General features: G+C 45.6%; 2 protein-coding genes across 8 annotated transcripts in view; both read left to right on the top strand.

Moving 5' to 3' along the window:
* LOC106611246 (mitogen-activated protein kinase-binding protein 1) overlaps nucleotides 1-5,012 on the top strand; it is a 56,367-nt gene extending 51,355 nt beyond the window's left edge. For 5 of the 7 annotated variants that reach the window (XM_045723606.1, XM_045723607.1, XM_045723605.1 and 2 more), the window contains 3 exons: nucleotides 157-1,353; nucleotides 1,658-1,743; nucleotides 1,903-5,012. In XM_045723606.1, the coding sequence (XP_045579562.1) occupies nucleotides 157-1,353; nucleotides 1,658-1,743; nucleotides 1,903-2,196 (1,577 nt within the window). In that variant the 3' untranslated portion in view covers nucleotides 2,197-5,012. The remainder of the gene's footprint in view (nucleotides 1-156; nucleotides 1,354-1,657; nucleotides 1,744-1,902) is intronic. The other 2 variants (XM_045723604.1, XM_014211247.2) reach the window with 2 other exon arrangements.
* A 6,470-nt stretch (nucleotides 5,013-11,482) lies between these two features.
* Nucleotides 11,483-14,267, top strand: LOC106611245 (TATA-box-binding protein 2). The gene is made up of 7 exons (XM_014211246.2): nucleotides 11,483-11,729; nucleotides 11,949-12,289; nucleotides 12,605-12,692; nucleotides 12,778-12,869; nucleotides 13,228-13,395; nucleotides 13,968-14,062; nucleotides 14,191-14,267. Exons 1-7 carry the CDS (start codon nucleotides 11,673-11,675, stop codon nucleotides 14,265-14,267), a joined length of 918 nt encoding a protein of 305 aa, XP_014066721.1. The 5' UTR covers nucleotides 11,483-11,672.
* Nucleotides 14,268-15,027: the final 760 nt, after the last annotated feature.

Here is a 15,027-nt window from a genome sequence, read left to right as displayed (position 1 = left end):
ACCAGGAATTCAGCTACAAATTCGTTTAATTTAGGAAATCTGTTCCCAAATATTCCCACGACTAAAACAATTTCTGATAAGAAACACAGATGTTGTCGCCCTGGCCTGCATAGCCTAATCATTTACCTTTATTCTCTGTCTCTCTCTTGTTACCAGTAGACATGCCTCTAACCCTGTCTCGGCCCTCCAAGGAGGTGGCCCCCCTGACCCAGCACTCCCAGTTCCATCACTCCCAGGCCAGCGAGGGTCCAGTGACACTCCCCACCACCCCCCGCAGCACACTGCCCAGCATGCCCCCCTTCTGCAGCCCCACCTCCCCCCAGCCTCAGGACAACACCAGTACCAGCCACAGCACAGCCACTATGCCCAGGAGCCTAAAGTCCCGCTGCTCCTACATGAGCCCCACCACCAGTTCCATGGCCAAGATGTCCCGCTCCGTGTCCATGGGAGACAACCTAAACGTGACTGAGGAGGAGTCTGGGTCTGGAAGTAGTTCCAACACCTCCAACTCCAACCCTCCAATGACCAAGAGTCAGAGCTGCTCCACCCAGAGTCCGAGTACTAAAACATCTATCCCAGTGGCCATGGTCTCCTCGGCGTCTTCCTCCCTCTCAGGGATGGGTTTAGCCATGCCCCAAGCTGCTGTTTTCCCCACACTCATAGCTAGCTCTAACTCTAACCCAACCACCAAGAGTCTGCAGGCCAAGCTGACGTGCAGCACCCGGCCCCAGCTCAACCTGGACATCTCCAAGTCCCTCCCAGACAAGCCCTCCCTGGCAGTCTTCACACCCAACGGTACCTCCAAGACCACCACCACTTCCTCCAAGACTGTCAAAGAGGACAACCTCTCCCCCAGATCACCAGTTAGCTTGTTGCCCCAGCAGGGCCAGAATCAACCACCACCGCTCTCCAACAACGTCCAGCTAGTCATTGCACTGTCCCCCTCCCCTGCTGCTCCTGTGGAGACTAGCCTAGTGCAGAGCCCTGAGGCGGAGCAGCTTGGTCTCACCGCGGAGCTGCGTCCTGAGGCCCCTGTTGTAGACAACAGACTGGAACAGCCAAAGGCAGAGGAATGCCAGGGCCTGACCCAGGAGGAGAGCCCCGTGACGGAGCTGTCTCTTCAGGGCAATCCGGTCTACCTGCTGTCACAACGAGGGCCCGGCCAGGACCGCACAGGTTTGCTCCAGCGTTCTCCCTCCTTCACCCTGTCATCTCTGCGTCTGGGCCTGCCCCTGACCAGCACCAAGCACTTCTTTACTACTGGTGCACTGTGGCCTGCTGTCTCCACCCCCATGTACTCTTCACCTTCACCCTGTCCATGTCCTCCGTCACTTAACCGGTTTCTCTCGATTGGTGAGGCATGCTCTCATTCTTTCTCTCTCTCTTGCTCTACCACTCTCTTAATCTCCCGGTCTCATCTCTCGCTTTTTCACTTCCCCCTTTTCATTAACATTGGTCCTTGTCCTGCTGTGTTTCATCCCTTCTTGTGTAAAAGATCAAACATACCAAATTCTATGATTACATATTGTTGATAACATGTTTCCTCGTTGGCAAATTGCCCAACGAAATAACCTATTGTCTTGTAGTTGCTTGTGCTATGCTGTTTTAAGCAGCGTGAGCCTTACCATGTACCACAACTCTCTCTCCTCTTAAATAGACAATTCTCTCAGTATGGAGTCGTGCAGGGTGTTGGCCAGCGAGCTACAGAACTCGTTTAGGAAGGCCTCCTGGTTCTACAGGATGGTGAGTCACTCACTGAAAGGCTACTATTTTATAGACCACTATCTCTGTCTGGGAGATGCAAAGATGAAATGTGCTGTTGATATACAGCAATCAATGTACAACAACATCTTAGAACAGTTCCATACACTTCATTTTTGTGGTAATGTCTGTGTCTTGCAGGTGAACAGTGTGCCAGTAGCCTCCAGGCAGGAGCAGCATGAGATGGCCCGGGTCCTGTCTGAGGCCTTTGAGGTTGTGAGGGCCGAGCTGAGCTCCCTGCCCCAGAGCTCACCATCCCCCTCTGGAGAACCTGCAGCAGGAGGCTCCCTGTGTATGCTGGCCTGCCGGCCTGTAGGACCAGGGACAGGGGGATCAGGCTCAGGGGAGGAGAGGACTCTGGCTCTGCTGGAGCAGTACTCTGAGCTCCTCCTAAAAGCTGTGGAGAAGAGGCTGGACAACAATCAGGTCTCCTAGAGACATCTCAAGGGAGAGGCATCTTATTTTACCCCTCCCTTTAAGACTGAACCAACAAACCCTCTGGCAAATGCAGACCTGATTGATCAGTGGACTTACTACAGTACTCGTTTTTTAAATAAACTTTTTGAAGATGAATAAATTAAAATATTCCTGAGGGACATATTTTTTACAAGTTCTTTGTTAAAGCACTTCTATCGCTCTCTCGCTCTGCTGGACTCTAGTTGGGTGGTCCCCTCTCTCCCTGTCAGATCTCTGTAGGACTTGGTGGGATTGTGTGGCTTGCAGTCAGCACAAAGGCCCACTGTAATAGGCCAACGTCTAACACTAACATGCCAACAGCACAGATACTGATAGTGTAGGGAGACCCCTCAGGATGATCGATACCTCAGCATTCATTACCAGTGTGGCTAAGCTGCACTATAGACTGTCATTCACCAACCTTCCTCCCTCTGTCATCTACAGTACCTACCAGACAACTGCACTCTCACAAACATTTGTTTTATTTACCCCTGTTGCCAAATATTGTGCCCTGCTACTTTGTTTTGAAGGAAGTTAGCCTGAGGTGAATACATAAGTAATTAGCGGTTATGCCCTTTGTTACATACTGTAGATCTCCCCTAGATTAAGGAAATATGAATAGTTGCTACATTTTGATGCGGGCCATCATTTTGGGTAGAAGTTGCAGAACATTTTGGAGAATCGAAGGGTGTTGTTGTTCAATACCTTTCCTGACCCCAGTGATCTAAAACAATACAATTATGATCGCTACAATTTCAACTTTCTGTGTTGGTGTCCCTGTCCCGACCAGGGCTCTTACCCACCAACACAATGGACCAGGCCATAGCCTCCTCAAAACTACAAGTGGAACACAAGACCCTTCTAAGTCTTAGAAGCCAGATTATCAGACATGAGCATGTTTTAGTGGGTGATTTGAGAGGCCCTGTCTGTGTGTGTTGTGTGGTTGTATTTATTATGTTGTAAAAGGTCCATGTTACACAGGGGGGTTTTCAGCCTCTTGTTGTAGTTTGTTTTGATACTGCTGACTGGTGTCAGTATGTTTTGTGCCAGAGCGAGGTCATCAGTGGGGGACCAACATTGCAAAAAACAGAAGACCTTGAAGATAGACAGTATCAACTGAGTGTCCTCGTTCTTCAACTCTACTGGATCATTTTATAAAACGTGTGAAATGTTTCAAGGAAATGGGTGCCTTAATTCAAAACCAGCTTTTTTCATGGTTCTAAATGTGTTCGGCAAAACCAAAATAATATTGAATTGTAATCAAAAGGCAACTACTGAAATGTATCTACTGCTATGGGAATTTTTATTTAACTTTTATTTAACTTGGCAAGTCAGTTAAGAACAAATTCTTATTTTCAATGACGGCCTAGGAACAGTGGGTTAACTGCCTTGTTCGGGGCAGAACGACAGATGTGTACCTTATCAGCTCGGGGATTCGAACTTGCAACCTTTACTAGCCCAACGCTCTAACCACTAGCCTACCCTGCCGCCCCAGGGCATCAAATGACATCGAGGAGAAATGTTCTCTGGTGACAATGAAAAGAGACATCTTAGTGTTGGGTTACCTGAGGGTAAGAACATATTTCATTCATAGCTCTTCAGAGCTCTGCCGCACCAATTCCTCAACATTAATTGGCTTCACGTTTTTATCCTCGTCTCTGGTACATTTCCACCACAGTAACAATATAAAGCACTTTCTTTCCTATCAGAATGATCATAGGTCAAATTAATGTATTTGTAATAGCTTAGGATACTAAACTGAACCTTCAGGGTCTCTGTGTGTGTATATAATGGTGTAATGTATCTGAGTCAAGGGCTCAGACTAATTCTTATGTTCTGCTGCTGCTATGGTAATTGTGGCCGCAGACAAGCACAACATTGCCCCCTGGTGTTGGACCTAAATCACTGCCCAGCTGCTATGATAGACAGCCCAATCGCTCACCTCCCACCACTCATCTCTGGTCACGATAATGATATTCTGTGCTGTATTTTACATGCTATAATACACTAGTGCTCTCAAACAATCTTTTAATCACCTGTGTATACAGTACTGGGTGTTTTCTCAGTTATTGTTACTTGTTAGGAAACTTTTACAGTCTGATCAGGTACCCAATGTTCTATCCTTTCAAAGTGCCACGCCTGTAACTTTATCCTTTCTACTCTTGAGTTAATCATTGTATGTACAAATGACTAGATGGATGTGCATGGACAGACCGCAAAGATTTTAAATTGCAGTCGAGCCCTGACAGGACATGGGTAATGGTATAGAATGAGAATGAATTATTCTACTGTTTATTAGTTATTCAGTATTTCCCCATCTGATTGACAATATTCAGAACGGTAACGTTATCTAGCAGACTGGAGGTTTCATTAAGACATAGGATTGTATTTCAATGGACAGTAGTACAGATAACTTATAACTTTCTGCTGCTTGTATGCATGAGTATATATGCATGAAGGGTGGTGAGGTATGGAGGTTGACTGACTGGCTCGTTCCTTAGTAGGATTGCATGGTTGAACGTACCCTAGGCTTTTTAAAGAGTCGATCCCGCTTTTTTTCACTGACTGGTACCCCTGTAGCTGACCCTAGTTCTAATCTCACCTTTTGTATGTTATGATGATTACTTGTCTTAAACTGCAGATGATGGACCAGCATTTCCTCTTTTAGGAATGATCACCTTTCAGGCATTTTGTGAGCTGTTTTCTGTTTTGCACCAACCTCAGTGTTTTTACTGTATTCCCTCTCTGAACTTCTCTCTCTCTGCCAGGGAATAAAACATATTTATTACACTCACCTTTGTTTTTCAGACTGAGCACTTTATTTACATAGGGTGCCATTTGGGATGTTACCTATCAAAGGGAATAGGATGCCATTTGAGACACAGCCATACAGACATTTGCTGGTATATTATCAGATTAATTGAATGTGATGTCAAAGCGGCCCCACAGCTCCAGACAGGGACTCCACCAGCTGGAAGTAGCTGTATTTGATGTCACTCCATATCATACCAGAAATTCACTGAGGAAGAAAAAAAAGTTACATGATCCTCCTAACAGACTCAATAACCCTAGTTGTATCAGTTGTAGTAACAGGCAGTACAGTACTAGTTGTAGTAACAGGCAGAACAGTACTAGTTGTAGTAACAGGCAGAACAGTACTAGTTGTAGTAACAGGCAGTACAGTACGAGTTGTAGTAACAGGCAGTACTAGTTATATTAACAGGGAGTACAGTACGAGTTGTAGTAACAGGCAGTATAGTACTAGTTGTAGTAACAAGCAGTACAGTACTAGTTGTAGTAACAAGCAGTACAGTACTAGTTTTAGTAACAGGCAGTACAGTACGAGTTGTAGTAACAGGCAGTACTAGTTATAGTAACAGGCAGTACTAGTTATAGTAACAGGCAGTACTAGTTGAAGTAACAGGCAGTACTAGTTATACTAACAGGCAGTACGAGTTGTAGTAACAGGCAGTACAGTACGAGTTGTAGTAACAGGCAGTACAGTACGAGTTGTAGTAACAGGCAGTACAGTACGAGTTGTAGTAACAGGCAGTACAGTACGAGTTGTAGTAACAGGCAGTACGAGTTGTAGTAACAGGCAGTACGAGTTGTAGTAACAGGCAGTACGTACTAGTTGTAGTAACAGGCAGGGCAGTACGAGTTGTAGTAACAGGCAGGGCAGTACGAGTTGTAGTAACAGGCAGGGCAGTACGAGTTGTAGTAACCGGCAGTACAGTACGAGTTGTATTAACCTGCAGTACAGTACTCATAAAATAAAGAAATGACCTCTCACTGTCAACTGCGTTTATTTAACATGTGTAAATATTTGTATGAGCATAAGATTCAACAACTGAGACATAAAGTGAACAATTTCCACAGACATGTGACTAACAGAAATGGAATAATGTGTCCCTGAACAAAGGGGGGGTCAAAATCAAAAGTAACAGTCAGTATCTGGTGTGGCCACCAGCTGCATTAAGTACTGCAGTGCATCTCCTCCTCATGGACTGCACCAGATTTGCCAGTTCTTGCTATGAGATGTTACCCCACTCTTCCACCAAGGCACCTGCAGGTTCCCAGACATTTCTGAGGGGAATGGCCCTAGACTTCACCCTCCGATCCAACAGGTCCCAGATGTGCTCAATGGGATTGAGATCCGGGCTCTTCACTGGCCATGGTAGAACACTGACATTTCTGTCTTGCAGGAAATCACGCACAGAACGAGCAGTATGGCTGGTGGCATTGTCATGCTGGAGGGTCATGTCAAGATGAGCCTGCAGGAAGGGTACCACATGAGGGAGGAGGATGTCTTCCCTGTAACGCATAGCGTTGAGATTGCCTGCAACGACAAGCTCAGTCCGATGATGCTGTGACACACCGCCCCAGACCATAACGGACCCTCCACCTCCAAATCGATCCTGCTCCAGCTCCGTAATACAAAACTGCGACTTGTCAGTGAAGAGCACTTTTTGCTAGTCCTGTCTGGTCCAGCGACGGTGGGTTTGTGCCCATAGGCAACGTTGTTGCCAGTGATGTCTAGTGAGGACCTGCCTTACAACAGGCCTACAAGCCCTCAGTCCAGCCTCTCTCAGCCTATTAAGGACAGTCTGAGCACTGATGGAGGGATTGTGCGTTCCTGGTGTAACTCGGGCAGTTGTTGTTGCCATCCTGTACCTGTCCTGCAGGTGTGATGTTCGGATGTACCGATCCTGTGCAGGTGTTGTTACACGTGGTCTGCCTCTGCGAAGACGATCAGCTGTCCGTCTTGTCTCCCTTTAGCGCTGTCTTAGGCGTCTCACAGTACGGACATTGCAATTTATTGCCCTGGCCACATCTGCAGTCCTCATGCCTCCTTGCAGCATGCCTAAGGCACGTTCATGCAGATGAGCAGGGACCCTGGGCATCTTTCTTTTGGTGTTTTTCAGAGTCAGTAGAAAGGCCTCTTTAGTGTCCTAAGTTTTCATAACTGTGCCCTTAATTGCCTAGCGTCTGTAAGCTGTTAGTGTCTTAACGACCGTTCCACAGGTGCATGTTCATTAATGGTTCATTGAACAAGCATGGGAAACAGTGTTTAAACCCTTTACAATGAAGATCTGTGAAGTTATTTGGATTTTTAAGAATTATCTTTGAAAGACAGGGTCCTGAAAAAGGACGTTTCTTTTTTGCTGAGTTTAGTTGTAGTAACAGTACAGTACTAGTTGTAGTAAGACAGTACTAGTTGTAGTAACAGACAGTACTAGTTGTAGTAACAGACAGTACAGTACTAGTTGTAGTAACAGACAGTACTTGTTGAAGTAACAGACAGTACTGTACTAGTTGTAGTAAGACAGTACTATTGTAGTAAAGGGCAGTACAGTACAAGCTGAAGATGAGGCCAAATGTAAGAGAAGAGCCATTTTGATACATATGTGGAAGAAGTGATGGGACTATGAGCCCAATGGCTGGCATTTATATGCCCTCCAAAGAAAGGTCGGTGGACCAAGATTCAAAGGTCAGATTAGGAAGGAAGAGGTGGTGTTTGCTCGATTGGACATTGAACGCGTCCCGTGTGGCTCAGTTGGTAGAGCATGGCGCTTGTGTGCAAACCGTCATTATATCGAAGAAGAAGAACTCAAGTGGGGATGGGGGTTGCTCTTGATTTGGAGGAGGGCGCTGAGTACGCACCCTTGTGGGGCCCAGGATCAGCGTAGTGGAGGTGATGTTTCCTACCTTCACCACCTGGGGGTGGCCCATCAGGAAGTCCAGGACCAAGTTGCACAGGGCGGGGTTCAGACCCAGGGCCCCGAGCTTAAAGATGAGCTTGGAGGGTACTATGGTGTTATGCTGAGCTATAGTCAATGAACAGCATTCTTATATAGGTATTCCTCTTGTCCAGATGGGATAGGGCAGTGCGATGGCGATTGCATCATCTGTGGATCTATTTACATTTACATTTACATTTAAGTCATTTAGCAGACGCTCTTATCCAGAGCGACTTACAAATTGGTGGATTCACCTTATGATATCCAGTGGAACAACCACTTTACAATAGTGCATCTATTTCTTTTAAGAGGGGGGAGGGGGGGGGGGTTAGAAGGATTACTTGGTGTCTCCGGAAGGTGGTGATTGACTCCGCTGTCCTGGCGTCGTGAGGGAGCTTGTTCCACCATTGGGGTGCCAGAGCAGCGAACAGTTTTGACTGGGCTGAGCGGGAACTGTGCTTCCTCAGAGGTAGGGAGGCGAGCAGGCCAGAGGTGGATGAACGCAGTGCCCTTGTTTGGGTGTAGGGCCTGATCAGAGCCTGAAGGTACGGAGGTGCCGTTCCCCTCACAGCTCCGTAGGCAAGCACCATGGTCTTGTAGCGGATGCGAGCTTCAACAGGAAGCCAGTGGAGAGAGCGGAGGAGCGGGGTGACGTGAGAGAACTTAGGAAGGTTGAACACCAGACGGGCTGCGGCGTTCTGGATGAGTTGTAGGGGTTTAATGGCACAGGCAGGGAGCCCAGCCAACAGCGAGTTGCAGTAATCCAGACGGGAGATGACAAGTGCCTGGATTAGGACCTGCGCCGCTTCCTGTGTGAGGCAGGGTCGTACTCTGCGAATGTTGTAGAGCATGAACCTACAGGATCGGGTCACCTCCTTGATGTTAGTAGAGAACGACAGGGTGTTGTCCAGGGTCACGCCAAGGTTCTTAGCACTCTGGGAGGAGGACACAATGGAGTTGTCAACCGTGATGTCGAGATCATGGAACGGGCAGTCCTTCCCCGGGAGGAAGAGCAGCTCCGTCTTGCCGAGGTTCAGCTTGAGGTGGTGATCCGTCATCCACACTGATATGTCTGCCAGACATGCAGAGATGCGATTCGCCACCTGGTTATCAGAAGGGGGAAAGGAGAAGATGAATTGTGTGTCGTCTGCATAGCAATGATAGGAGAGACCATGTGAGGATATGACAGAGCCAAGTGACTTGGTGTATAGCGAGAATAGGAGAGGGCCTAGAACAGAGCCCTGGGGGACACCAGTGGTGAGAGCACGTGGTGCGGAGACAGATTCTCGCCACGCCACCTGGTAGGAGCGACCTGTCAGGTAGGACGCAATCCAAGCGTGGGCCGCGCCGGAGATGCCCAACTCCGAGAGGGTGGAGAGGAGGATCTGATGGTTCACCGTATCAAAGGCAGCAGATAGGTCTAGGAGGATGAGAGCAGAGGAGAGAGAGTTAGCTTTAGCAGTGCGGAGAGCCTCCTTGACACAGAGAAGAGCAGTCTCAGTTGAATGACCAGCCTTGAAACCTGACTGATTTGGATCGAGAAGGTCATTCTGAGAGAGATAGCAGGTGAGCTGGCCAAGGACGGCACGTTCAAGAGTTTTGGAGAGAAAAGAAAGAAGGGATACTGGTCTGTAGTTGTTGACTTCGGAGGGATCGAGTGTAGGTTTTTTCAGAAGGGGTGCAACTCTCGCTCTCTTGAAGACGGAAGGGACGTAGCCAGCGGTCAAGGATGAGTTGATGAGCGAGGTGAGGTAAGGGAGAAGGTCTCCGGAAATGGTCTGGAGAAGAGAGGAGGGGATAGGGTCAAGCGGGCAGGTTGTTGGGCGGCCGGCCGTCATAAGACGCAAGATTTCATCTGGAGAGAGAGGGGTGAAAGAGGTCAAAGCACAGGGTAGGGCAGTGTGAGCAGGACCAGCGGTGTCGTTTGACTTAGCAAACGAGGATCGGATGTCGTCAACCTTCTTTTCAAAATGGTTGACGAAGTCATCCGCAGAGAGGGAGGAGGGGGGGGGAGGAGGAGTCAGGAGGGAGGAGAAGGTGGCAAAGAGCTTCCTAGGGTTAGAGGCAGATGCTTGGAATTTAGAGTGGTAGAAAGTGGCTTTAGCAGCAGAGACAGAAGAGGAAAATGTAGAGAGGAGGAGTGAAGGGACGCCAGGTCCGCAGGGAGGCGAGTTTTCCTCCATTTCCGCTCGGCTGCCCGGAGCCCTGTTCTGTGAGCTCGCAATGAGTCGTCGAGCCACGGAGCAGGAGGGGAGGACCGAGCGGTAGGCAAATTGGAGCGGTAGGCAAATTGAAGTGGGTCTAGGGTGTCAGGTAAAGTGGAGGTGATATGATCCTTAACTAGCCTCTCAAAGCACTTCATCATGAAATTTAGTTCAGTTATCTTTGCTTTCTTGGGTACATGAAGTGGGGGGGGCACTTGGGCTTTGTTTCATGTAGGCTTACCCTGATGTGACGTTTTGATAACCCTGTCAATCTCTTTCGGATAAGGTGAGTTTTATCAATATATTCAGATCTATTTACTCTCAGATTCGAAAATGCTAATTAGCATCAAAGTAGTTATCATGCAAAACTACAAATCCCTGCAAATCATATCTAGCTCACACCTTTGCTAACAGGTATTATAATTCATTACTACATTTAGCTAAAATAGTTAATCCAGAGATTCTTACATTTGCCTCGATTCGGCAGTCTTGTCCAGATCATTATGGCATTTGTAGTTCTTTATAATAGCCACATTAGCAGCTAATTAGCATTTAATTTTTGAGGGTCAATTACAGGTGAATATATTGATAAAAGTCACCTTGTCCTAAAGATTTACACTCTTATCAAAATGTCACGACAGGGTAAGTCTACATGAAACGTGTTTTTGACGTGTTTCTAAAAATCCGCAGGATAGGGAAAAATGAATGGTGGAAAAACGATTGGAATCATTTCCATGTTTGACTGCTAGGTTTTATGGGTAATTTAACTCATATTGTGATAATCTATTGAGATCGAAGAAACACGACTTATTTAATATTATTGCTTCAGTGGGTAGGTTGCAAAGCATTGTACAGTTTTACAAATGTCATTTTTTTTTTTAAAGTTTTAACTCACCATGTGCCTCCTGAGGAAAGTCTCTCACTTTTTCACTGCATCTATATTTTCTGCCATTACATTGCACGTTAAAACAATTCAGTTTAAAATGGTCATATTTGGGGGCTAATTCTGCTAATTCAATATCTAAACGCCCTGAGGAACATTATTTATAGGAAAAAGATATGTAATATTAGACGGTATTTGTGTAGAAATCTTGAAATACAGTAATTCCATATTTGTTTACCTCCTGTACATAGTTGTTTACCTCCTGTAACGCTCATGTATCGGTCTACTTCTACAAAACGATTGCTAAAGTTCATCTCAAGTTGTCTCCCTCTTCTGCTGACAGACTTGAATATTATAATTATATATTTTTATTTATCAAAATAGCATGAGAATCAGGTGAGCATCAAAACTTTTAAATCCCTACTGTGGTTCATTATAATATTATCATTTAAATACTCTATTTTCAGCGCACAATGTACTGTGGCCTAGTTATCAGAAACAGGCTACTCCAGCAGGGCATAGACATTCACACCTGTAGCCAATTTAGCCGCCTGTCAGTCAATGAACGCACCCAAGGCTCCCACTTGTGTGTCAAAAAATCCTGGCTCTGTTCCTACATGATCAATCATGGATGAAGATTCAGCATTGGAGAGTTATTTTGATGACCCAATTGGAAATGTACCAGTAAGTAGCCAGTGGTCCTGATTGCCAGGGTAAAGGGAAAGAAGTCTGAGTATCTTTCAGTAAAATGAACCTCAACATTTGATTTTAAATGACTTCAACCAACAGGTATTTTATCCTAATTTTCCACTTGGTATCATCGACAAGTGACACAAGATAAACTGACTAAAGGATGCATCTAATTCCACTCATAATTTTTTTTGTCTCTGGTGTGATTTCTAGGATGCCTCTGGCTTCCTGTTTGAAGGGGACCTGGGCTTGCAGGGCGCCCCTCAGCTCCAGGACCCATCCTTTCTCTCCTCGAGCCAACCGGAGAAGGACATCGGGGAGGATCTGGATCTCAGCTTCCTGCCTGATGACCTGCCAGAGGACACCTGTGGAAATGCTGCTACTAATGCTAACATGACACAAGACCGCGTGTTCGATGGCTACAGGCCTGAGGAGTCTGCTGAGACTGACCCTAACCAGCCCGCCGTGACGGGAGCCTCTCCCTTCTGTCCCATGACGCCTATGACCCCCATGACTCCAGTGGCTGAGAGTTCTGGAATAATCCCCATGTTACAGTGCGTGATGGATGTTACGATAACCAGGATCCCATCCATTAGTGCAACGTAAACCATTTACACCAAATGCTCTAAATGGTTTCTGTTGTGAAACGTTTTGCTATGGTTTGCACTTATTAATATGACCCTGGGAAATGAATTAGTGCACTATACAGGTATTGGCCAGGATAGGCTCAGATTAAAAGTAGTGCACTATAAAGGGAATAGGGTACCATTTCAAATGGCCTCCTAGTTGTCTAGTCTCTAACATCTTATCTTACATAAGCTAATATTAATCAGTGCTTGCAAGTGAGCCCATTTGTTGTTTATGTGCAGGAATATTGTATCAACAGTGAATCTGGCTTGCCCACTGGACCTAAAGTCCATTGCTCTTCAAGCCAGAAATGCTGAGTACAACCCCAAGGTAATCAAAATATGCCCAGCCCAGACAATGTTTAAGTCAATATGGTGGTGTCATGCCATGATGTGGGCATTGTACTCTGTTTCAGCGTTTTGCTGCTGTCATTATGAGAATACGGGAACCTAGGACCACAGCACTCATCTTCAGCTCCGGAAAGATGGTCTGCACAGGAGCCAAGAGGTGAGGAGGGAGAACAGTTCACCACAGACACCATGAACCATGGTCTTGTTCAGTAGAAAATAAAATGTTAAGAAACAGGGACGTATAACCTGAATTTGTCCAATAAAAGCACATATTTATTTTCTGTTGCAAGATGTTTTGTTACGGTGTGCCCTATTGAACACTGATACTCTGTCATTTACCAGGGCCCACTCTTAGATGATTTACTCTAAATAAATAATTTGCTGTACTGCATCTGTCATTGCTCAAGGATAGGAGAAAGGGGAGGAAGCTCATTGAGCCCTTGTCCCAAAGTGGATAAAGATGATCCCCCTCATTTCTCAAGCAACTCCTCTGTTTTTGCTGTATATTCTGACAGCGAGGAGCAGTCTCGACTGGCTGCCCGCAAGTATGCTCGTGTGGTGCAGAAATTGGGCTTTCCCGCCAAATTCCTGGACTTCAAGATCCAGAACATGGTGGGGAGTTGTGATGTCTGCTTCCCCATTCGGCTGGAGGGTCTGGTGCTGACTCATCAGCAGTTCAGCAGGTACACTCACTGTGACATATTGAGTGTCTGCTCTGTAAAGTACTGACACCCTTTAGTCAGAGAAATTCTGTCCGTTATGTTGATTGAATGCTGAAGTTCTAATGTTTTCCTTTATTAATTCCTTTTTACAGGGGGGGAAAAAGTAAAATGCTTAGTGTACAGTTAAGAACAATACTTTGACAATTAAAAGAGCTTGAGGCCTTCCGACCCCATACATGAGCAACATTTTATTTGACACTATGTATGTTAGTGCTGCAGTACTCGTGTTTTGTTTTCACTGTGTAAATAAACACCCTTGCACAGAAGTGCTTTTGCAGCCCCGCTATCATTTTCTTTTGTAGAGTTTAAGCCCAAATTAGGTTTAATTTAAAGGTTTTCAGTATAGCCTTATGGCTTACTCTACCCAACACACTGGACCTACTGATATTCAGAGGATTCCCAGTATTCAATGTTCTTAGCATAGTCAAATATACTCCAGACCTGAGCAACCTATTCTCCTGTAACCAGAACCATATATTTAGATATTTCTACATGGCTCCCTTTAACTAACTGTGTGGTTTTGGGCCCTCTAGTTATGAGCCAGAGCTGTTTCCGGGTTTGATCTACCGTATGGTGAAACCACGTATTGTCTTACTGATCTTTGTGTCTGGAAAAGTGGTTCTGACAGGTACGTATGTTGACCACTGGTGTTCTCTGTCTGACTTCCACAAACCACCATGCTATGTTGACATGCTTCAGATGCTTGCTTTTTACATTGTAAAGTTTTCGGCAGATCTTGTGTACATTTTCTTTCAGGGGCTAAGGAACGTGGAGAGATCTATGAAGCCTTTGAGAACATCTACCCCATTCTGAAAGGATTCAGAAAGCAATAAGTAGTGCAATTCTAACGCTGATATGGGTGAAGAAAATGAATCTACATTTATTTACAAACATGAATGTGTCCAAATATTTTCATTTTGAGTGTTGGCTACACTTGTGGAAAGTGTGTATGGTGCACTTATGTACTTTTATAATTTTGTAATGGTGGATGGATGAATCTGTAATGTAATATTGACCATCGCAAAGAAATGAATAAAATGAAAGTTTGCATGTAATACATCTAACCCATTCGTAGACGCTAACCACCTTTAGCGCCTATTGACGATAGTATCACAGATGTATACATCTGAAGCATCCGGTTGGCATTTCCACTCGCCACCAAATATGGTGGTGAGTGAATTTTTGGCCGACATTCTGCAAATTTTCTCATGGATGAAACTTTATCTCAATACAATTTTCTGTTCCCAAAACAACAATCTGTTACGAACAGAGTGGACACTTTTTTTTTTAGACTTTACCCTTTGCCAAAGTTTCAAAAAAAATCCATTGTTTAGAAGGAGTGCAAGGGTGAATTGAGTTATTGCACTGGCGAACTTCAGAGTAGGTGTTCCCTAACGGAAATATGCAAATACATGCCAGAACGAGCCAATAGGATCTTACTAGCTCGTGCTTGGCTCTGCCCACCTCCTTGCTTGTTCTGCCCACTATGATTAATTTGCTCCCATTGGAAACGACAGGCTGTGGTATATCTTGGATAATTTATAAAAAAATTGACGGCATCTTCTGGCCGGGGAGTTTTGTTAAGAGCCCAAA

This window comes from Salmo salar, chromosome ssa09, assembly GCF_905237065.1.
Source record: "Salmo salar chromosome ssa09, Ssal_v3.1, whole genome shotgun sequence".
Lineage (NCBI taxonomy): Eukaryota > Metazoa > Chordata > Actinopteri > Salmoniformes > Salmonidae > Salmo > Salmo salar.
Note: the sequence above shows the minus strand (reverse complement) of the source record. Positions and strands in the feature narration are given on the sequence as shown.

Coding starts and splice junctions, on each gene's coding strand:
- LOC106611245 (XM_014211246.2), top strand. CDS start 11,673: ATGGATGAAGATTCAGCATTGGAGAGTTATTTTGATGACCCAATTGGA. Junction 12,693..12,777: donor ATGCTGAGTACAACCCCAAG/GTAATCAAAATA, acceptor ACTCTGTTTCAG/CGTTTTGCTGCTGTCATTAT. Junction 14,063..14,190: donor TGGAAAAGTGGTTCTGACAG/GTACGTATGTTG, acceptor ATTTTCTTTCAG/GGGCTAAGGAACGTGGAGAG.